Source organism: Tasmannia lanceolata, unplaced genomic scaffold, assembly GCF_043159265.1.
Source record: "Tasmannia lanceolata isolate RefF3 unplaced genomic scaffold, GAP_Taslan_0.1 ptg000023l, whole genome shotgun sequence".
Classification (NCBI taxonomy): Eukaryota; Viridiplantae; Streptophyta; class Magnoliopsida; order Canellales; family Winteraceae; genus Tasmannia; species Tasmannia lanceolata.
Window position 1 is genome coordinate 7,338,490 of NW_027518700.1, and position 23,309 is coordinate 7,361,798.

A 23,309-nucleotide genomic window follows, 5' to 3' on the forward strand; every position below is an offset into this window, starting at 1 on the left:
TGGAAAACTTCTATGAGAAAGCATATTTTCTTTTAGCAACAGCAGTAAAGCCATGTAGAAAAATTCCTACTTGGCTTGTCTCCTCCTGATGTAGATTTTTCATGTTAGTTGATTATGTTGTATCCATCAGTTTAAGTGTAGTCACATGCCTTTTCATTTTACAAAATCCAACTAGCAAAAGCCATGCCTTGGGGGGTTTTCAATAGTTTATTATTTTGTGCAGCCAAGGAGGCAGTTGGAGCAGATGAAACCCCATGTGGAGGATGGGCTGTGACGAGGTTGCGATCTGCTGCTCACGGAACAGCTAATGTTTTGGGTCTGAGTTTGGGAATTGGGCCTAAGGGAGGACTTGGGGATCAAGGTGATGCTGTATCTCGGCAACTCATTCTTACAAAGGTTTCGCTTGTTGAAAGGCGGCCGGAGAACTATGAGGTAATTGGAGTTTGTTCTATGAGCTTTTTAATAACGTTAAATGCATTTATGGGTCAGTAGGGTTGTAAAATCGGTTTGTATGTCTTTTGGGTCTGTGTCACAAATATCTCCGATATGTTCAGAATATCGCGTTTTTATCGCGACATTTTGATAAAACGACAAAATCGCGAAATAATCCCAAGATTTTAAAAATATAGCGATATTTTCATTTTATCATAAAATATCGCGACAATATCCCGATATTTTTATTTACGTTTTTTCTGGAATTAAAATTTTTTATTTATGTTTAAATAATTTTATTTGTAACTTTTTTCTTGATATAAACCTGAAAAATATAATTTTTTTTAATATATCCCGAGATTTTACCTCGCCGAGGAATTGCCGAGAATCATATTTGTGGCATAGTTTTGGGTGCAATAGTGTCAGTGTTGCATGGATTCGGATTTGCGTGTCGAGATCCGACACAGATTCTAGGTGTCGGATTCGGCAAACCCACAACAGTAGGATTCGGATTCGGTAATTTTTAAATAAAACAAAATTTTCAAAATTTAAAATTTAAATATATATGTCTATGCATATATATTCATGAAAAATTTGAGGGTAGAGGGTTGAGGCGAGTTTTGTATTAAGAGAGTTTAAAGAGGAAGGGGGTCGATGTTGGAGGGTCGAGGTGCTAGGGATTTTATTAAAAGAGTACGGGTTGTGCTTTCATATTAAAAAAGTGAAGAAGAAAATACATTTAAAGGGAAATATAAAGGATTCGCATTTCAAAAGAGACAACGATGAATCGGATTCGACCGAAAAACAAGATTTGTGCGGGACACGGCTACGACCAGAATCTGCGTGTGTCTCACGTGAATCCATGTCCGATTCGGATGTGGAGACGTGTCGACACGGAGTCGGCAGAGGGGGCAAAGAATCCATGCAACATAGAATAGTGTTGCTGCATTGTGGCCTGTGCTTGAGGACAGATTGAGAACTACTTTTTTTTTTTTTGAAAGATAGATTGAGAACTACTTTTATCAATGCAAATGGATGGGTGATTGAGAATGCTTAAGGAGTGTTTCATGATCTTCTCTACTTTTGATTCTTATTTATTAATATTTTATATCACGTCATAGGGTATGTGTTCGATCTGTTGGGTATTGCGTCAGGTTGGTATTGTATTCTTTTTTTCACCATCTCAATTGATTTGGTTGCACTGAATAATATTTTATCTTATAGACAGACTCCTTATGAGTGTATTCTGAGCTGCACCTACTTAGAAAAATTAATATAGAAGTGTTGGATTACCAATGTTTGTAATTGTAGACATTAAGATATGGGAAATGTTATCAGCACTACTGTATTTTGATGAGGGCACTCCTCACTTTATTAAAAGTACGGTATGGCCCGCACCATAGGATGATCCAAACTGTCCATTAGATGGGCCACAGCCTAAATAGGTTGTGCCCCAAAAATCATTTCCATAGGTTGATCCTAACCTTCCGATCTGAATGTTAGAAGGTTGATCTATAGATCGGAGGGTTAGGATCAACCTATGGAAATGGTTTTTGGGGCACAACCTATTTAGGCTGTGGTCCATCTAATGGACGGTTTGGATCATCCTATGGTGGGGGCCATACCGTACTTTTAATAAAGTGAGGAGTGCCCTCATCAAAATACAGTAGTGCTGATAACATTTCCCTAAGATATTGATATTATGTAAAGAAGGGATAATTATCTTAATGCAATGCTAAAAAAGGTAGATAATGGATAACTGCAGGCCTCCGTGGAGAAACTAAGAGAAAATATTTTGCTAGGAGTTAGGGGTGGCAACGGGGCGGGTCGGGGCCGGATGTTGGGGTCCCCTTACCCTTCCCCTTTGCGGGGAATTTTCCCTCTCCCCTTCCCCTTCCCCTCTGCGGGGATGGTGGGGAATCCCCCTCCCCTCCCCGCGGGGAATATCTAATCCCCTTCCCCTTCCCCTCCCCGCATCCTTCGGGGACAAAATCCCCGCCCCGCCCCCTCTTTGGAACCCAACGAAACCAGCAAACAGAGCTTCTTTCTTCTACGTCCATTACAGACAATATTGTGATGAATGCTATGATTCTATTCATGTGATCAACAAACAGATGGACAAAATCAGAAATGCATGGATGAGACAACAAATATAAATAACAATAGGACCTCATCTTTCAGCAATTTTCTGCATAAATTATGGAATGATAAATAGGAAATGAGCACCAGGATTACCTTCATTAACAGGCAGCCAATGTGCAAAAAGTAACTATTTCAGTAGTCACAATGAACTTTAAAAGTCCATAAGTGGGCGCTCACACGCGCAAAATAATGTTCATTAGTTCATTATGTATAGCATGTTAACCCCCAGATGAGCATGAGAAATGAGAATGGAGAAGAGAACAAAATCAACAAATGACTTATTTCTTTAATTGCAATTCAGTCTAGTGCTGACATGAAACAAATTTCTAGTAGCTAAATTTTTCTTGTTGAAAATTAAAACCTGCAATCCAACCCTAAAATTCTGTTGGCACTACGATTTTTTGATAATTGCATACACTCAGCGTCTCAGGCTCTCAGATTGTCTTTATTATTTCAACATCTGTGAAAAGGTTATTATAGTTCTCAAAATGCTCTCAGAAGCTAATTAAAAGGAAAAGACAAGCTAAGTTTATGTTTGGGGGAATCTTGTAGCCGATCCACAGAGTTTCTAGTCGTTTTTCTTAAAAAAAACACTTAAAAATTTACAAAAAAATGGCATTGATTAGCGGGGCGTAGCAGGGCGGGGCGGGGACAACTCCATCCCCTTCCCCTTCCCCTCCCCGCACCGGGGAATTTTTATATTCCCCTTCCCCTTTCAAATCGGGGAATCCCCTCCCCAAACGGGGCGGGGCGGGGCGGATCCCCTCTTTTTCGGGTGAAATTGCCAGCCCTAGCTAGGAGTCTGGAAGGAGGGAAAGAAGATGGTTTCTAGGTTAATGACAGTCATGGAACAACCTTCAGAATCTTCTTCTCTGGAAGCTTCCTTCCTTAATGTTCACGTACAACCCTGCAATAAGAAAATGCACACAGGAAAAATAATAACCTAAAAAATATCCTTTTCTTTAATCCACATAAAAAACTACCCCAAAAGTGGGATTTATTATAGCCCTTCATTGCCAACCCTAATCCTAATGAATAGTACATATGAACATTGCGTTCTAGTGAAGTGGGCCCTATCTCTATAACATAAAAATGATTTAACATGACTTAGAGAACTAACAATGGGTCGTACCAGTTAAATGTAATTCACTTAACTTGTGACTAAATGAAATAAACAAAGTGGGCGATATCAGTTAAACAACTTAAACAAAAGTTACAAAACTAAATAGAACAGAAGAGTGGGCCCTAATTTTGTGGGAAGCTGAAGTTTCCTTCCCTCTATGTGTTCTTCCTTTGCAATGTATCAATCACCCTCTCATGCAAAATAACTCGTCCTTTAGTTCGTATCTTTAATTGCCAATGTCTTATTGTAATCTAACCATCTTTGAAAAGGTATTACAACCAACGTTGCGAATCTCTTGAGGTTGCATTGGTCCATCATAACCATGAATTTGTAAACCTTGAATTTTCTTCAAATTTTATGTTGCCACCTAATGATAAATTTTAATATACATGCGTGATATGGCACATACTATCTTTCTTGGGACTAATAAGGCTGGGACTGCGCGAGTGCCAGTGCTCTTTCTAATGTGGCTTTTCTCATATAACACCTCCATCTTCCTCCTCAACTCCTCATGCTCCTTAGGTGACATCATGTAATGCAAGTGGTTTGGTAAGGTGGCATCACGTTTAAGGTCAATTTGATGTCGTATATTGCGCTCAGGTGGTAGGTGGTAGATTCGACAACAAATCCTCCGGAAATACCATAGTTGCCAGAGTGCAAGAAGCAATGCGGAAAGCGAAAGTGGGAAGCGAGGGGTTTAGAAAAGAGGAAAAGCGGGAAGCGGAAAGTTTTAAAGAAAATAAAGAGAATATGTGCAGAAAGCACCATTGAAGGTCAACATGAAGCCCATGTTAACATACTACATGAGAGAGAGAGAGAGAGAGAGAGAGAGTTGATGAATGAGAGACAAAGAGGTGGAGAAGAGGAGGCATGCATGGGAGATAACAGAAGTCGTACTCTTTCCCCCCTACGATATCAATATATATTATGTATGATTTTACATAATGACCATTTTACCCTTATTCCATAATACACTTAACACCCCCCTCAAGCTGGAATGTATATATCGTACATTCCAAGCTTGTTACAATAATCTTTCAATTTTGCACACCCTAATGGCTTGGTAAAAATATTTGCAAGCTGATCTGCAGATCGAGTAAACACTACGCAAATTTCACCACTCTGAATCCGGTGACAAATGAAGTGACAATCACCTCAATATGCTTGGTTCGCTCATAGATTCGTTGCAATATGAATTGCAGCCCTGTTATCACAATACAATTGTGCTGGCGATGTCGATGAGAACCCAATCTCTGATAAGAAGGAGAGAAGACAAAGATTAGCTCCCACTCGTATAGGACATAGCCCTATACTCAGCTTCCGCACTCGACTGAGAAACATCTTACTTTTTACTTCTCCATTACACCAAATTACATCCTACAAACGTGCAATATCATGTAGTTGATCTTTTGTCTGCTGGAGATCTTGCCCAGTCTGCATTATTGAATCCTTCTACCTTTTCATGCCCATATTTTCTAAAACATAAGCCTTTACTTGGAGTACCCTTCAAATATTTGATGATTTGAATGACAGTCGCCCAATGGGAAGTACGTGGAGAACTCATAAAATGACTAACTATATCAACTGCAAATGATGTTTGACCGGGTGACAGTCAAATAGACTAACTTACCAACCAATCTTCTGTATCGACCATGATCATCCAGCAATTCACCCTGATCAGGAAGACGTTTAACATTTTGATCCATAGGAGAAGCTGTAGGTTCCACCCCCATTGATCCAGTCTCCTCTTAATGTCTAACACATGTTTTCTTTGTGACAAAGAAATTCCACGACGTGAGCGTGCTACCTCAATACCAAGGAAATATCTAAGCTGGCCTAAATCTTTAGTGGAAAATTCCCTTTGGAGAAAGGATTTCAAATTTTGTATCCCAGATCTGTCATCTCCTGTAAGTACAATATCATCGACATACAGCCATACACTATCAGAAGTATATTTATCCAGCAACGGACTTGTGGCTGAACACGGAATGATCGACAACACACTGCTTCAATCCGAAACGCAAAATTGCACTACTGAACCTTCCAAACCAAGCTCTCCGTGATTGCTTTAGACCATAAATCACCTTCTGAAGACCGCATACTGAGGAACACATCTTCTCCTAAGCAAGATGCCCAGGAGGTTTCTCTATATAAACTTCCACAGAAAGATTACTGTGGAGGAAGGCATTCTTTATATCAAGCTGATACAAAGGCCAGCCACGATTAACAAGTAGAGAGATAGTACCCGTACCGAAGGAATTTTGGCGACTGGAGAAAAGGTCTCCTGATAGTCAACGCCAAATGTTTTAGTATACCCTTTAGCAACTAGGCGAGCTTTGAGGCGGTCTACAGACCTATTTGGAGGATACTTTATGTCAATACCCAACAAGACCCAACAAGTCGTGCTCCAGAAGGGAGAGGAACCAACTGCCACGTTTTATTTGAGTGAAGTGCAGCCATCTCTGCCTCCATGGCAGCCCGCCACGCAGGATGATTTAGAGCATCTGTAATTGGCATAGGCATAGTAACCGAGGATATCCTAGAAACAATTGAATGAAAAGATCGTAAAAGATGCTCATAAGAAACACACTTTGAAATGAGATGTGCAACAATATGAGATCGAGTACGAGATGCAATGGATGAATCTGGAGTAGGAGAACAAATACCTGAAGGAGGGCAATCTGACTGTGGAAGAGGATCAGCTGGCTGAGAAGGTGCCTCATTCGTAGTCGTGGGTGGAGATGGTGTCTCATTCGTAGGAAAAACAATCTGTCCAGATCCCTGAGTATAAGTTTGCACATTAGACTCAGTAGTTTTCCCTGTAGGACCTGACGCGGGTTCAGGAACAACTATAGAGACAGGTAGAGGAGAGGCAGAGGATAACCCATTACGATAGGAACTGGCATACTGGGTACGTCAACGGATAAATGTGGAGAATAATTAGCCAAATACGGCTGGTCCTAAAAAAATGTGACATATGCAGAGACAAATGTCTTCCAAAGGGGTGTACTATAACACTTATAACCTTTCTGAGTATGAGAGTAACCTAGAAAGATGCACTTCTCTGCCCGAGGCTTCAACGAATCAAGAAACTGAACAACTCCTAACTCCTCCTGGCACTTTTTTAAGAACTTCAGGATCAGCAGTAAAGGGAAACAATAAATCAAGCTCTTGATATAGTAGAAGGTAATCACTTTAGTGAGTTCCCACCGGCTTGTCGCCTCTCTGAAGACTAAACTACTTTGAAAAATGATCACAGATACGAGTCATATTATCCGCCCCAGAATACATCGTAGCCATCTGCTTCCAGATTTCATTCAAGGACTGAAGGTACGTCAAGGAAGTAGCAATATTGGGTTCCATACAATGCCAGAGAAAGGAGCAGATCACCTCATCGTCCTCACGCCACTGATCATATGTGAAGCACGGGTACTCTCTTGGGGCTCCCATACCCATACCCGACACGTATGGGGTGCGGGTACGTTCGTGTACGACCCAGGTACGTCCTGGGTACGTACCCCTATTTAAAAAGAAAAATAAACCCAATTTTGGTTGTTGGGTGCGTGTCGGGTGCGTTTAGGGTGCGCACCCACGCATACCCGACATGTCCTGCTTTACTATTTTATTGTCCATTTACTTAAGATTTACATGTAAATAACGGAATACCCCCCATTTGGATCTGTTAAAAATAGTTTCAAGACCCAAATCTAAAAGGAAAAAAGTCAACTCTCATAGTACAAAATTCGAAGAAAAATGGTCGGGTCAAAATTTTAACTTTCTTAACTTCCAAACGGTGGCGTATTTTTCAAATCTTAAAAGTTCATAAAATCTATAATGTCCAAACATTATTAAATCCCAAAAGTCTGGTATAAAAAATCTCATAATTGGGTCTCTAAAAATTATTCATTTTGCAAGCACTGGTCAACACACTGGCGACATACTTTTTTTCTAATGAATGATGTATTGATGCCTCATGTTATGAAATATGGAACTTAATCACTTATGAAATGAAGAGTAATATTAGAATTTTCCATTTTGGTGATGTTATTGTTATTTGATTGCTCTCCAATTATTTTTTTATTTTTTATAAATATATAATAAAATAATAAAATATATTATTATATTCGGCGTACCCGAACGTACCCGCACTTTTTTTTTTTTTTTTGGAAAATCACGTACCACGTACCCGTGTCGTGCCGTACCTGCACCCCGTACCCGTGCCCATGCTTCATAGGTGGGCGCTCTAGAAACCTGATTTTCCTTTGTCCAATTAGACAAGTGTAGACAACCATCTTCTATGGGGGGTAATTTGTCCCATCCAGCTTTATGGAATTCAGCTGGAGGAGAGGTTCCACATGTGAATAACTAGACTGGACATTGTACGTCGAAGAGCGGACCATCAACCTTGAGGGCAGCAATTTGCTGGGATGATTGGTCTACAAAATTGATAAGAAAGGCACCACCAACACTGATAAACAACCGACAGGTTTGCCAATAACAGCAATACCACAAATATCCTCCAATTGGTCACCCAACAATTGTCTCGGTAACCATGATAGCACCAACAAGAATCACAAAGAACACAAAGAAGCTCCAACACATCCACCAACTACCACCAACCAATCACCACAATAGTACCAACCACATAACGATACCTCCAACAAGTCAAATAACAACCCGGACAATCAACAACAGATTGGTCACCACAATAGCACCAATACTAACCAACAGCTATGAGACCACAACCCATCTATCAAACCATCCGCCAATATACGTGTGCGAAGACATCAACATCCGACTCCAGGACACACAAGGATTCGAAACATCACGCAAACATTATGAAGAAAACAAGAAGGAACCACCGAGCAACTTCCCTGAGCCAACAACACGATAAATGGAGAGGGAAAAACAAGTTTAGATCATAAAGAAAGAAGGATTATGGACTGCTTTGCAGTAGAACTTGATTTGGGAGTAAGATTTGAACACAAAACGAGTCTAGAGTGAGAAACAATTTTGTCTAGGATTAGGGTTATGCGAAAATCACATATAGAAAGTCTAGGGTTAGGGTTTTGGTCAAGTATGCTAAGGGTTAGGGTTTACAAGAAGAAATAGGGATGGAGAGGCGTGGGAGAAAATAGTAAGAGTGGGGTAGAGTGCTGTTTGGCGTGGACTAGGGTGGAGAAGGGGTGCGGTTTGGAGTATGGACCGCCGGCTAGGGTCAGGTCTAAAGGGAGAGGGGCAGTTGGGATTAGGGCTAAGGGTAGGGTAGGGTTAGGATAAAAAAAATAGAGAGGGGTGAATGAAACCAGGTTTTAGAGAACAACGGCGCCCCCCCACCCCCCGCGCGGCAAACACCCCCGCCGCCCACCCACCCACCACCACCACCACACACACACCCCAAAAAAAAGTGTAGTTGGCTAGGGTTGACAAGAAAGAATAAGGAGATGGATGAATATGAGAGAAAAAGGAATAAAAGGTTTACTTTGGGAGAGATCTACCTTCTGCTCTTCGAGGGAGGGAGGGAGGGCTATGCTGTTGGTGTTTGACATGGTGAAAGAACACCGGTCATGGAAGATATAAAAAAGAATGGAATGGAATGGATGGCCAATAGTCAATATTTTTATTTCATGATGGGTGCATCTTCCGTAATGCTTTGTTATGTATTTGTTGAGGATTCCTATGTGAGCATGTCATTCATGAAATATGTGGACGTGGTATGAGTGGTCACTTTGGTTGAGAATCCCGTTCTTTTCGTGAAACGGTACAGATTAATAATCCCATCATGATTAGGTAAGGTAATTTTCGACCCTTGATCCGGGCGGGAGGGCGGGGGGGGTTCCAGACTTGTTACGTTTTTGCAGGCCTCCTTCCGGGGGTTAGGAACATTCAAACATGTTGGACCAATGATGAAGCACTGGGTTTGCCGCGGCCCACGGGATCAACAGTTTGATCAACATATACATGTTCTGCATGTACTTGGGCCAGACAATATAAAAAATATTTTGACTGCAGCAGGAACAATTTTATTTTTCTTTTATAATTTAAGAAAGTTAGCAGCTCTATGATTCTCATTTATGTACTTGTATGATACAATTTGTTTTTTGTTCCTTATCATGTGCAACAAAATTAACTTTCTTGTTAATTTTAAAATGAGGTAGCGGCAGACCGAAAACAACTTGGTTAAAAACAGCGAGGAAAGACTTGAGGGCTTGGAACATAATAGAGAACATGACCTTGGATAGGATAGAATGGAAGCAAATGATCTATGTAGACGAACCCAACTAGTGTCAGGATTAGACTTGGTCAATTTGAATGGGTAGATCGGTTCACTTTCTTCATGAAATTTTTCTAAAGGATTCATTAGCCGACCCCAAATAGTTTGGGACAAAGGCTTAGTTGAGTATCATGTGCAACAGAATTAACAACCGGCCAATAAAGTGGTAAACCTCTGAAACTCTTATACTCTCCTCATTTCTCTCTTTTATTGTTTGCTATCCTTGAGTATCCATGATTTATTAATATATTCTGCTACAATTGTTTGTCCTGAAATTAGTTATTTCTATGGTGTAGTTAGTACATAGTAAATGATTCTTTGAAGTGCTATAACCTGGAATCTGTGGTGGATTTGTGCAGGCTGTCATCGTCCGTCCTTTATCTGCCGTTAGTTCTCTGGTTCGATTTGCCGAAGAGCCACAGATGTTTGCAATTGAATTCAACGATGGTTGTCCTATTCATGTAAGGATTTAATGTTTCATTCTGATTATTTATGGGGATAAGTGTCTAAAGTTCATGCTTTGTTTATTCCAGGTTTACGCAAGCACCGCTCGTGATAGCTTGCTTGCAGCAGTTCGTGATGTTTTGCAAACGGAAGTAGGTAGACGTGTTCTCATGTCGACATTGGTTTGGTTTATTTCTTGCATATGATTTTAGCACCAATGTCATGATCATGGTTTTAAATTTCGGTTTCGGCCGAAATTACCAAAATTTTGGGAAAATGGTAAAATTGTGAAAAAAATTCATTTTCCTGAAATTTCGGAAATTTCTGCTGAATTTTGGGGTTCTTGGGATTTCGGTTTCGGTCCCAACCGAAATCCTAATTTCGGCGGAAATTTTGGTATTTCGGTCGAAATTTAAAAGCTGGGTCATGCTTCATCACATTCCAGTTATCCGTAGCAGTTTCTGTTTGTTATAGATTGGGTTAATTACCTCGCATGATTGCTAACACATCTCAGGGTTAACTCGTGCAGGGCCAGTGTCCGGTTCCTGTATTGCCGAGGTTGACCATGCCGGGTCACCGTGTTGATCCTCCATGTGGAAGAGTTTATTTGCAAATCCAACAATTTCCCGTTGGACAACAACGCCCTGTGGCTGATATGGAGAGTGCGACGATGCATTTGAAACATCTGGCGGCAGCTGCCAAAGATGCTGTAACTGAAGGGGGGTCAATTCCAGGGTCTAGAGCCAGATTATGGCGTAGAATAAAGGAATTCAATGCATGTATACCTTATAGTGGAGTGCCTCCTAATATAGAAGTTCCTGAGGTGACCTTAATGGCATTAATCACAATGCTTCCGGCGACGCCAAACCTTCCTCCGGAGTCACCTCCTCCACCACCCCCATCTCCTAAAGCGGCCGCAACCGTGATGGGTTTCATTGCATGCTTGCGTAGATTACTTGCATCAAGAAGTGCTGCATCTCATGTGATGTCATTTCCAGCTGCTGTTGGCAGAATAATGGGGCTACTCCGAAATGGTTCGGAGGGAATAGCAGCCGAGGCAGCCGGGCTTGTTGCCGTACTAATTGGCGGTGGTCCCGGAGACTCAAATATATTCACGGATACAAAGGGAGAGCGTCATGCAACATTTATGCACACCAAATCCGTGTTATTTGCACATCAGAATTATGCTACAATTCTTGTCAACAGGTTGAAACCCATGTCGGTGTCGCCTTTACTGTCAATGTCTGTTGTGGAAGTCCTTGAGGCTATGCTTTGTGAACCCCATGGTGAAACTACTCAATATACTACTTTCGTTGAATTATTACGGCAAGTGGCTGGTTTGCGTCGCCGTTTATTTGCTTTGTTTGGACATCCTGCGGAAAGTGTGAGAGAAACCGTGGCTGTTATAATGCGTACTATTGCTGAGGAGGATGCGATTGCCGCAGAGTCTATGCGTGATGCCGCCTTGCGAGATGGTGCTCTTTTGAGGCACTTATTGCATGCCTTTTTCCTTGCTGCTGGTGAGAGGCGGGATGTTAGTCGGCAACTTGTAGCTCTTTGGGCGGATTCTTACCAACCCGCTCTTGATTTGCTGTCTAGGGTTCTTCCTCCTGGCCTTGTTGCTTATTTGCATACACGGTCTGATGGGGAAGATGCACAAAACCAGTCTAATCAAGAGGTATCTTTAACTAGGAGAAGGCAGAGACGTGTACTTCAACAGAGGAAGGGTAGGATTTTGAGAACCATACCGACTCATGAAAATGCTCTTCCGTCTGTCTATAATGATGAAGTTGGTGATTTAGTTAACAAGATAGGTGCCGGTGCTTCCAAAGGAGCGGAAAACTATCAAAATTTTGCTGTTGATATGAATTTCGGACAGGTTGCGGTCTCTCACTCTTCTGTTCTTCCAGGAGGAACCCTAACCAACGAGTCTTCCTCTGCAGGGATGAATCTTCAAACTGATGCTTTGGGTGCTGATGCTCCATTAATTAGTGCGTCGCAAGATATGGATCCGAGGGCTTCCTTTTTAGTTGATTCTGATGCCAATGTTGCCGGTTCCTTGAATTCAGGCCTCCCTGCTCCTGCCCAGGTTGTTGTTGAGAACACCCCTGTGGGATCTGGCAGATTATTGTGTAACTGGTCGGAATTTTGGCGAGCATTTGGGCTAGATCACAACCGCGCAGATTTGATATGGAATGAGCGTACAAGGCAAGAACTGAGAGAGTCTTTGAAAACCGAGGTTCATAAATTGGACGTTGAGAAGGAACGCACTGAAGATATTGTTCCTGGGGGTGGAGTATTTGATGTAATGGTGGAAGGGCAACAGAATTCTCCTCAGATATCATGGAACTACACTGAATTTTCAGTTAGATACCCCAGCTTATCCAAAGAAGTTTGCGTGGGTCAATATTATTTGCGTTTGTTGCTTGAGAGTGGAAGCAGTGGCCGAGCACAGGATTTCCCACTACGTGACCCAGTTGCGTTCTTTAGGGCATTATATCATCGTTTCCTATGCGATGCCGATATAGGTCTTACTGTGGATGGTACTGTTCCCGATGAATTGGGCTCATCTGATGATTGGTGTGATATGGGACGTTTGGATGGTTTTGGGGGAGGTGGGGGCTCTTCAGTCAGAGAGCTTTGTGCACGGGCAATGGCGATTGTGTACGAGCAACATCATAAAACTATAGGTCCTTTTGATGGTACTGCTCACATTACTGTATTATTGGATAGGACCGATGATCGAGCTTTGAGGCATCGTTTGCTACTCTTTTTAAAGGTAGCTTAAAAAACAAGAATTTCCATGCACTTTGTTTTCTTCTTTCGTTGGCTTGTGAATATTAGATGAATCCACAGTATTTTTATTTTTATTTCTTGTGCTTATAATGTTCGCTATCCTTTCAGAAATGTTTCAGAATCTATCATTCGATTGTAAAACTCCCGCAACATCTCTCTCTCTCTCTCTCTCTCTCTCTCGTGTGTCAGATTGTCCATTTTATCAGTCTTGGACCTAATCTCTAAAAAAGCACATGAAATGAAAACACACATTGAGTAGAAAACAAGGGTGGGACTAGAAATAAAATTGATAACGGAGATTGATTATCAGAATTGACATTGGCATTGTATTTGTAAGATAACATGCAATAAGAATAGCATCACTCAATAAAATTTAGGAAAATTCATCTGAAACAAGATGTCGCATGCAAGGTTACGTAAATGTTTGTTTTTATGTTCAGCCATACCGATTTGTTGAGGTGTATTTGATGAAGAATACCATGGGCACTTACAATTTTTTGACATGTAGAGACATTATTCAGTATTATCTGATCAAAACACATGAACATAAGCATCAAACTGGTTTTGAATTTCAGCAGTGTATAATTGAAAGGTAGCAAATACTTCATAACAATCTTTTTTGTAGAAAATACTTCAGAATGATCTTCTATTAAATCAAGCCAAGTCATTCATGAATACTTATGCATAAAAGTAACAAAGTACTTAAAATCAGTGCGTGAGGTAACCTTAGTAGGACACTATAATCAAAATGAATAAAAAAAAAAATGACTCAAGGGGCGGCTATCAACCCGAGAATGAAAGGACCATAGTTGCCAGTGCAGGAAGCAAAGGCTCTTGGGAAGACGGGAAGCGGGAGGAAAGCGACGGGGAAGTGTGAAGGGAATCGATGGGGAAGCGTGAAATAATTTTCTGTTTTTCCAATTAAAAAAATGACAATTTAGAAACAAGTAAATTTCAGTTTCCAACCAACATAAGCAATTTGAAAAATCTACTGATTCCTAATAATCCCACCTCACCCCAACCCTACCACCAAAAAAAGGAGGTTGCTTCTCTTTATAATATTGTATACATTATTTTAAGATGGTCCTTTATACTGTAGTTTATTTTGCGATGGTCAACTTCTGTCCCACTGAAAGGATGGTGGCTTCCGTTTATTTATGGTATACATTTAGTAGGGCCTCACTCCCATCTTGTTGTTGAATCTTGTTGTAGTAATTTTGCCTCCTATTTTTATTGATTTATAGATTTTAAAATGTTGGAAAGATATTCAATATTTCTTTTCTTTTTTTCGAACAAGTTAATGATGGCAACACAATGTAAGAACCATATGGCTTTTATGCTTAAACTTTTGTTATAATTTATTGGCTTCCCTACATTAATGCTTTTCTTTTTATAATTAGGGGTATGTATTCTCACTTTTGTCTGCATTTAAGAAGTGCCCAATTCTTGTGTTGCTGTTTGTGCAGGTCCTAATGAAAGTTTTGTCAAATGTAGAGGCTTGTGTCTTGGTTGGGGGATGTGTCTTGGCTGTAGATCTTCTGACTACTGCTCACGAAGCCTCTGAAAGGACATCGATTCCATTGCAATCTAATTTGATAGCTGCCACAGCTTTTATGGAGCCACTTAAGGAATGGATGTTTTTCGACAAGGATGGTTTACAAGCTGGACCGGTGGAGAAGGATGCCATCAGAAGGTTCTGGTCCAAGAAAGCTATTGATTGGAATACCCGGTGCTGGTCTTCCGGGATGCTTGACTGGAAGAGATTGCGTGACATCCGTGAATTGCGTTGGGCACTGGCTGTTCGTGTTCCTGTTCTTAATCCGACTCAGGTATCTTTAAACTGCATGTATGGCTACATCTTGCTAGGGTCTTATATCAGTATAATAAGTCCTCAAATCTTCCTGGAATTTAATTTATAGATGCTTTACCCAGTTCTGGCCAAGGTTTGAAATTTTGGTTCCGGTTTCCATTTCGGCCTCAGCCGAAAACGAAATTTCAGTGGAAATTTCGGTGAAAATTACAATTTCGGCCAATTTTTTTAAATTTCGGTTTCGTTTCTAAATTTTGTCCCGGACGAAATTTAAAACCATGGTTCTGGCGTTTTGATTTTCAGATTTCCTGTTCTTTATTCAAATGCTTGCCTTCAAATTGCAACATGCTATTGTGTTTGAAATCATCAGTTTTTTTTTCGAGAGCAAACCATTCTTTGGTTTTTTGGTTGTGCTTTCTTTCTAGACCTGTAACTGCATGTGATATACGAGTCTCTAAATTTCTGTTGATTTATGATAATGAGAATTTTCATCCCCACCTTTTGCCTTTCCAAATTGTGGACAAGCTGCGGAAATATGAGGCAGTCTTTTCGAATCATGTACTAGTGCTTTTTGCACTCATGATGCTTTTATGGGTATCCTTAGCTTTTCGTAGAACATTAAGAGTGGCATAGCTTCAAAACCTCAAACTTACAATTTAGTCGAATGCTTATCTGAATATTGAATGAATTCGAATCCATGTCCCTTGAGTGAGCATTCTTCTTTTTTGTAGTTTTCTCGCGTCTCATGCTATTTTATCCACGGTATATCACGGATAGATTTTAAAAAATCTCTAAATTCAGGTAGGAGACGCTGCATTGACTATATTGCATAGCATGGTATCTGCTCATTCTGATCTAGATGATGCTGGAGAAATGGTGACCCCAACACCAAGAGTAAAACGAATTCTGTCAAGTCCCCGGTGCCTTCCACATGTTGCACAGGTAATTCTAAATTTCATTCCATTCTTTCGTTATGATAACTTAATGTAGTGTGTGTGATTGTTTCCCTGTATTCCATTATTTCAAATTGTATAAGATATAATGAGGAGAAGATATTACTCACTTTGATCACATTTTGAAGGTTGTTGATAATTAGCCTGCATTGTGCTAAACTGGTCCATCAACTCCTATATTAGTACAGTCAAACTATCTGTATTATTACAACTTTAGTACCTTTATCTGTTGATCAATTTGAGAAGACCGATGACTTTTTTATCAATTCTAAGATATCATAATTGGTTTTATGTTTCGATATTAACCTTTTCATGACACCACAACTTGCTACCTCTTTCTTGTTTTTGATTGTCACAATACATTTTTTTGTGCCAAGGAACCTTTTCCATAATAGTTTTTAACCATATAAATACACAGGCTGTATGAGCCATTGCACAATATTCTACTTCAACACTGGATTATGCAACCACATTTTTGCTTCTTTGTTGCACTAAGTATCGAGGTTACCTCCAACAAAAGTGCAATAATTGGTTGTTGATCGACTATCAAAAGGAGATCTTGCCCAATCTGCTTCTGTAAAACTTTTCACTCACAAGTGATTATTTTTCTTGAAGACAAGTCCTCTCCATGGTGCTCCTTTTAAATTTCTCAGATTACCCCAAGCTGCTTCCCAATGACCAATGATAGGATTACGCATGAATTGACTCACTATTTTTTTTATTGAATGGTATGAATTGACTCACCATACTTATAAGATATAGGAAACACAATATTTAGATGAGTTATCATTAAATAAATAAACTGTCCAATTGGACAACGACATCTTTTGGGGTCTTCAAATAATTCTCCCTTGTCTTTTACCAATTTTATATTGGGATCCATTGGAGTATCAATAGGCTTTGCTCCTAGCATTCCTTTATTGAAACGAGATCAAGTGATCATTTGGTTTTGGGGATTTTTATTAGGGAAAACGTATGTTAAGTGGTGGGCCATATGTGGGTAGCCAATAGGATATATAATGGGGTTTTAAGGATGCGTTAGGGGGTTTAAGTAGCTTAAGTGGTGGGCTAGGTAGGGGAACAAATAGGATATAAGGTATCATTGAGTAGGCTTGGGCTTGAGTTTTGGGGCGGTGGGCAATGGGTTTGCTCGGTTTTAAATTTCCACCGAAACCGACATAACCACCGAAATGTTTCCGTTTCCATCCCCGCCGAAACACATACCTAAACCGAAACACACACTGAAACCAAAATCGTAAGTATATTAGTAGTATACTACATCAAGTATTACACAACTATATTTATATAATTGCATGTGAATTTCAGTGTATGTATTATATATAAATATCTATCATCATGAAATGTGGTTTGTATTGATTTATCCGACATGCATGGCAACATACATGAAGTGTTCAATGTTATTAAACTATTGTGGATGCTTGTCTTTTTTATGTGATGGTTTTTATGTGTGTATTTGTGCTTATTTTAGTCTTTCATAAAGTTTCATCTTAAAATTCTATCATTTGCTTTATGTGATGGTTTCTAAGTGGGTATTTCTGCTTATTTTAGTCTTTCATAAGGTTTCATCTTAAAATTATATTATTTTTATATGTTTACATACGTTTTTGTGGTTTTTCAGGATTTCCACCGAAATTTCCAACCGAAACTGAAACATTTCTGTTTCCGTGGTGTCTAAAATCGAAACTGAAACTGAAATTTAAAACCTTGGTAGCATGTTCGGCTTAATGTCTTGGGAACCTACACCTCGTGTTATTATTGAGAAAGGGGACTATCATGTAAACTTGAAAGCAAGTTTTTAAATTTTGGTTTCGATCGGCACGGAAATGGAAACATATCGGTTTCGGATGGTTGGAAATTTCGGTGGAAATCTTGTAAAATCACGAAAACCTATGGACACATATGCTGGTGATGCAATTTTAAGATGAAAGTTTGGAAAATGCTAGATTAAGCATAAATATGTAGTTACTTAGAAACCATCAAATAAGCAAGAAAGCCATCCATATTTGCATAATCACATCGAACGCCCAATGACATGCATTGTTGCACATGTATGAAACAATAGTCAATAAAGAAGTACAATATAATAAAGTATATGAATCTACAATGACCACTCATCCCTCCAAGGACATCAACTCTATGTCAATTTGATGTAGAGACACGAGGTGGCATTGGTCCATGCCGAACTGACATCCCATGCATAAAATATGTTTACTTTTCCGTACATTGCAATAATGTTGGCTACAAAAGATCATTCTTTACATTAATGAAATGAAATGCAAAGTAAAATGGCTTACAGAAAAAAAAACATTTCTATCTGGTTTATGCATTTCTGTAGTTTCGACCATTTCGGTCGTAATTTTGAAATTTCAACAGAAATAATTAAGTGGAAGGAATCCATTGAGATCTCGTTTCGGTGGGGGTAGAGACGGAAACATTTCTGTTGTTTCATGTTCGTTTCAGCGGAAATTTAAAACCATGCTTGAAAGTGCTCATTTAAAGTACGTCCGAAGAAAACCCTATCTAAAGTACCCAGTTCTCGGTCTGTAATAGTTCCTGAAGTTTGGCCTTTTGTTAAACTTGCAAGATGCATTTTAGTAATGCAATCCAATTTCTGTTATATCTTTTATTTAGATTTATATATTATACTTTTCCTTTTCTAATGGGCAAATATTATCATATCTTTAGAAGATGTAGAATTTCAGTTGATTGAATTAATCCTAGATAATTATTTTTTGGTGAATGTGCTGTTGGGCTGTTTTTTTATTTTTATTTTTTTGAAATGGTAAGAATTTATTAGAACTCAAAACCACGAAGTTCTGTTGGGTTGTTAATACCTAATTCTCGTCCTATTTCCTGTGAAAAAATGTAGTGTATGCTTACTGGGGAACCAAGTATCGTTGAGGGTGCTGCCGCTTTGTTAAAGGCCATTGTCACTAGAAATCCCCAGGCAATGATACGATTATACAGCACAGGTGCATTTTACTTTGCCTTAGCATATCCTGGATCTAATCTCCATTCAATTTCCCATCTCTTCTCTGTGACACACGTCCATCAAGCATTCCACGGCGGAGAAGAGGCGGCCGTGTCATCCTCACTGCCTTTGGCAAAGCGTAGTGTCTTAGGCGGACTTTTGCCCGAATCCTTATTGTACGTGCTGGAGCGTAGTGGGCCCGCTGCATTTGCAGCGGCGATGGTTTCCGATTCTGATACTCCAGAGATCATCTGGACACATAAGATGCGAGCAGAGCATTTGATCCGTCAGGTACTTCACATGAGACCCTTAACCAAGGTTTAAAATTTCGTCCGAAATCCGAAATTTCGGATTTCTGTTCTGCCAAAATTTCGAGTAATTCATTTTTTTTTTAAATTTAATATTTTTACGAAATTTCGGCTGAAATTACCGACATGAATTAATTCCTTTTTTTTACCGGATTTCGTCTGAAACCGAAACCGGAATTTAAATCCATGCCCTTAACTCATGTTTGGTTTGTTGTTTAATATGTTTTAGTCATTGTCTTTCTGCTTTGTTTGCCTCATCTTTGGACAAATCAGAAACTCACACTAGATTTCTATGCTTGTGCCTTGTGTGCTATACCAGGTTTTGCAACATCTTGGCGATTTTCCTCAGAAATTATCACAGCATTGTCACTCACTATATGATTATGCTCCTATGCCGCCGGTTACATATCCAGAACTAAGAGATGAAATGTGGTGTCACCGTTATTATCTTCGAAACCTGTGTGATGAGATACGGTTTCCGAACTGGCCTATTGTTGAACATGTAGAGTTTCTACAGTCATTATTGGCGATGTGGCGTGAAGAACTAACCCGTCGACCCATGGATCTTTCTGAAGAGGAAGCTTGCAAAATATTAGAGATATCCCTCGAAGATGTATCTGGTGACAATGCCGATAATCGGCAATTTGTGGAGGTGGATGAGGAGATCTCTAACACATCCAAGCAGATTGGGAACATTGATGAAGAAAAGCTTAAAAGGCAGTACAGGAAACTTGCAATGAGATATCATCCAGACAAAAATCCTGAAGGGAGGGAAAAATTTGTTGCTGTACAGAAGGCTTATGAGCGGTTACAGGTATGGTTTGACTTGTCTGTCTGGTATGAAATGATTGAACCGGTTTTTATGAGTATTTATATTCGTTGTTCCAACTATTGTTTTAAATTTTGGCCGAAATCAATAAATTTCGGTTTCAATTTCGCCTGAAATTAGGTCATTTTGACTGAAACTGTAATAATTTCGGCTGAAATGACCGAAATTTGCAAAAAAAAATTCGGTTTCGGACCGAAACCGAAATTTAAATCCACGGTTCCAACTCATACATATGGTATATTGGTATGTGATACCCTATCCATATCCGTGCTTACATTTTGGAAAGCCCCAAATTGTTTCTTTGTTTCCTATATCCGTGTCTATTTTCATATTGGTTCCAGTGTCATAGTAGATGATCTAGTTCAATAGTCTTACTGCAGCTGTATGCACAGTTCTTCTATTTGGAATTTGAATGTCACTTTGTTGAAAATGATTGACGGTGAGAATCTTGTTGAGACTTGTAAATCAGAAAAAAGAACTAATCTTAAGAGAAAATAGCATAGACCATCTCCTACTAGTAGGTGCAACTTGCACTTGAATGTACCATTTTCCTTGCTGGCTCTATTTTATCTTACCGAGTCAATCTACAATTTCTTTCACTCATCAAGTCAGTAAAAAATTCGTCACATTAATCATTAACTAGCATGAATGGACTTGATCTTACCTTGGGTGAGTTCTTGTCCCAGTATGAAGTTTTAAACATTTTTAAAAAGGCTTTGGAGCTTGCTGCACATGTCCTACTTCTAAACCTCACATACAATCACTTCCCTGATTGTAAGCCCCTATTAATCAATCCAAAAACACAACTCAGATTCATCCTTCAAATTTTTTTGAACTCCAAACCATGGTTCTAAATTTCCATTGAAACTGACTTGACACAATCGAAATGTTTCCGTTCTCATCCCCATCAAAATGATACCGAAATCCAAACGAATACCGAAACCAAAATCGTAATTGCATTAATGGTATACCATATCAGTACACATAATTATACTTTTAAAGTTTCATGTGAAATGTGGTGTAAGTATTATATGTAAATATTTATATGAATTACAAATGAAATGTTATATGTACTGAATTATCAGACGTGTAACAGCATATCTCTCCTACGCTATCCCATGCGTTATCTCCTTATCCTATTCCTATGTTCTACTTCCAACTATTTATTAGCTTTCTCTAGACCCCTATAACCAGTTACCTAAGAGTGCTAAATTCACCTAGCAGGGTCTGGAAGCCCCAAATATGCATTTTTTCGAATCGTAAACCTCTTCCTGATGCATGAAATGTTCGTGAACGCATCCATAATTCAACAAAGTTGATTTAAGAGAAGAAGGTTGACTGAAGTCTAAAAGCAGGTTTGAGGGGAACGGAAACCATGGTTTCAAATTTCGGTTTTGGAATGCGTTTCGTTCCTATCCGAAACCGAAATTTCAACTCGGAATTTCAGACGAAATCTAACGAAAGAATATTTTATCTCGTACATAATTTCGGCCGAAATTTCAGGAAGATATTAAATAATTAATAAATATCGAGATTTTTGGGTGAAATCCCTTAAATTTCGGAGAAAATTTCAGGATAAGACCGGAATTTTGAAATTTCGGTCAAAATAAATCACCATATCGGGTATGTGTGATTTCGGTTTCGGTCTCCACTGAAACCCGAAATTTTGGATTTCAGTTGAAATTTAAAACCATGACGAAAACATCATATGCTAGAATTAATGATGGACCCAACAAATATCTATTCATCACAAAAATTGGCAAGCTATGGTTTGTGGAGAATTGTAGTAATTTTATTTAATCTGTCGTTAAAGTTTTAGTATGTTTCGGTGGGCCCTACGAAAAAACATGAATAATACAAACTTTCTATTTTTATTCTGGGCTGTTCTGAAATAGAAATCATGCTTTATTTAGGTTGATATAAGTGTGAAATTGATCCTATACTAGTGGTTATGATTAAACTTGGTTTTCAATGTCTTTTGGGCCGATATATCAAGGTTTGATGTACTTTTAAGGAGCTCAATCAATTGTTATGGAATTTCCTTTTTGTGTTTTAGGCTTTACCGTACTTTGTTCACGTTTCCGTCAAATATATTTATTCTTTTATTTCTTTTGCATTGTTTGTGAAGATCTATTGAGTTTTTGTGCGATTGTTCAATTCTCTAGCAAGTTTTATACTTTTGGTGGGTTCCTAGTAGAATAACTTGAATCTCTTAGCTTTCATGATATTGAGTCAATGGAAATCTATTTACCAATTTCACAAAAAATCCTTTTGAGGACATTCTATGTAGTCCACTGGGTATTTGTGGTAAAACAGAACCAGAGCTTTGTGAGAGTTGAATTGATGAGAGTTATTATAATGCCAAGGAAAATTAGGTCCCTTTGCATAGGGTTAATTTTTCTCGAATCTCTTTCTTATGGAGCCAAATTGATTTAAAAGGCTTGCTTTTACATATTGGAAGATCTACATAAAATTCTCGGAGGTGACCACTCTGACTAACTAGGAAGTTATGCAACCTCTTCTACAATGTCCCTGTCAATTTCCCGATTAAAAGAACACATGCAGCTTACGACCAATGAAAAATGTAGTCTTTTGGACATCCTTTACATATTCCATGAACCATCTTTCATTACATCTAGATTAATATCTTGCATATGGCCAAATTTTCCATACGTTTCCAAATACTAGAATCATTATCCACGATAAGTTATTGTAGACATATTTCTTTCATCAGGAAAGGGAAATTCGCCTATAAGGCAATGAACAAATATAAAGATGAGAGACTGCTATTTCTCTATAAAAATGCTATATGAGGATGCTAGGGATGGACGACTACTCCTTGCGTGCTTGCTTGTAGGACAGACTGCACATGTGGTCTATCCCATACGCATGGTTTTAAATTTCGGCCGAAATCCGAAATTTTAGACCGAAATTGATACCGAAACCGATTTTTTTTTAAATTTTAAGATTTACACCGAAATTTCGCCAAAACCGAAACCGAAATTTAAAACCATGCCCACATGCAGGGCACATAGGGAATGGCCATCCTGGCCCTGACGTCCTCTAGGGCATCCTGCTACTAAGGCTCTTTCTTCATTCGCTGACCTATTTTCTTTGGGATCGACATCCTTGTGAAAATGGGAAGCCTATATGTATGATCTCCATCTTACTTCTATAGGTGATTGTAGTGTGTCCATCACAATATG

General features: G+C 39.2%; 1 protein-coding gene across 2 annotated transcripts in view; it reads left to right on the plus strand.

The window, feature by feature from the left end:
• Positions 1-23,309, plus strand: part of GRV2 (DNAJ heat shock N-terminal domain-containing protein) — an 82,417-nt gene that overhangs the window by 15,437 nt on the left and 43,671 nt on the right. For both annotated transcript variants that reach the window (XM_077366841.1, XM_077366840.1), the window contains exons 4-11: positions 224-432; positions 10,331-10,432; positions 10,505-10,567; positions 10,945-13,194; positions 14,678-15,040; positions 15,823-15,963; positions 18,865-19,257; positions 19,594-20,088. In XM_077366841.1, coding sequence (XP_077222956.1) covers positions 224-432; positions 10,331-10,432; positions 10,505-10,567; positions 10,945-13,194; positions 14,678-15,040; positions 15,823-15,963; positions 18,865-19,257; positions 19,594-20,088 — 4,016 coding nt within the window. The remainder of the gene's footprint in view (positions 1-223; positions 433-10,330; positions 10,433-10,504; positions 10,568-10,944; positions 13,195-14,677; positions 15,041-15,822; positions 15,964-18,864; positions 19,258-19,593; positions 20,089-23,309) is intronic.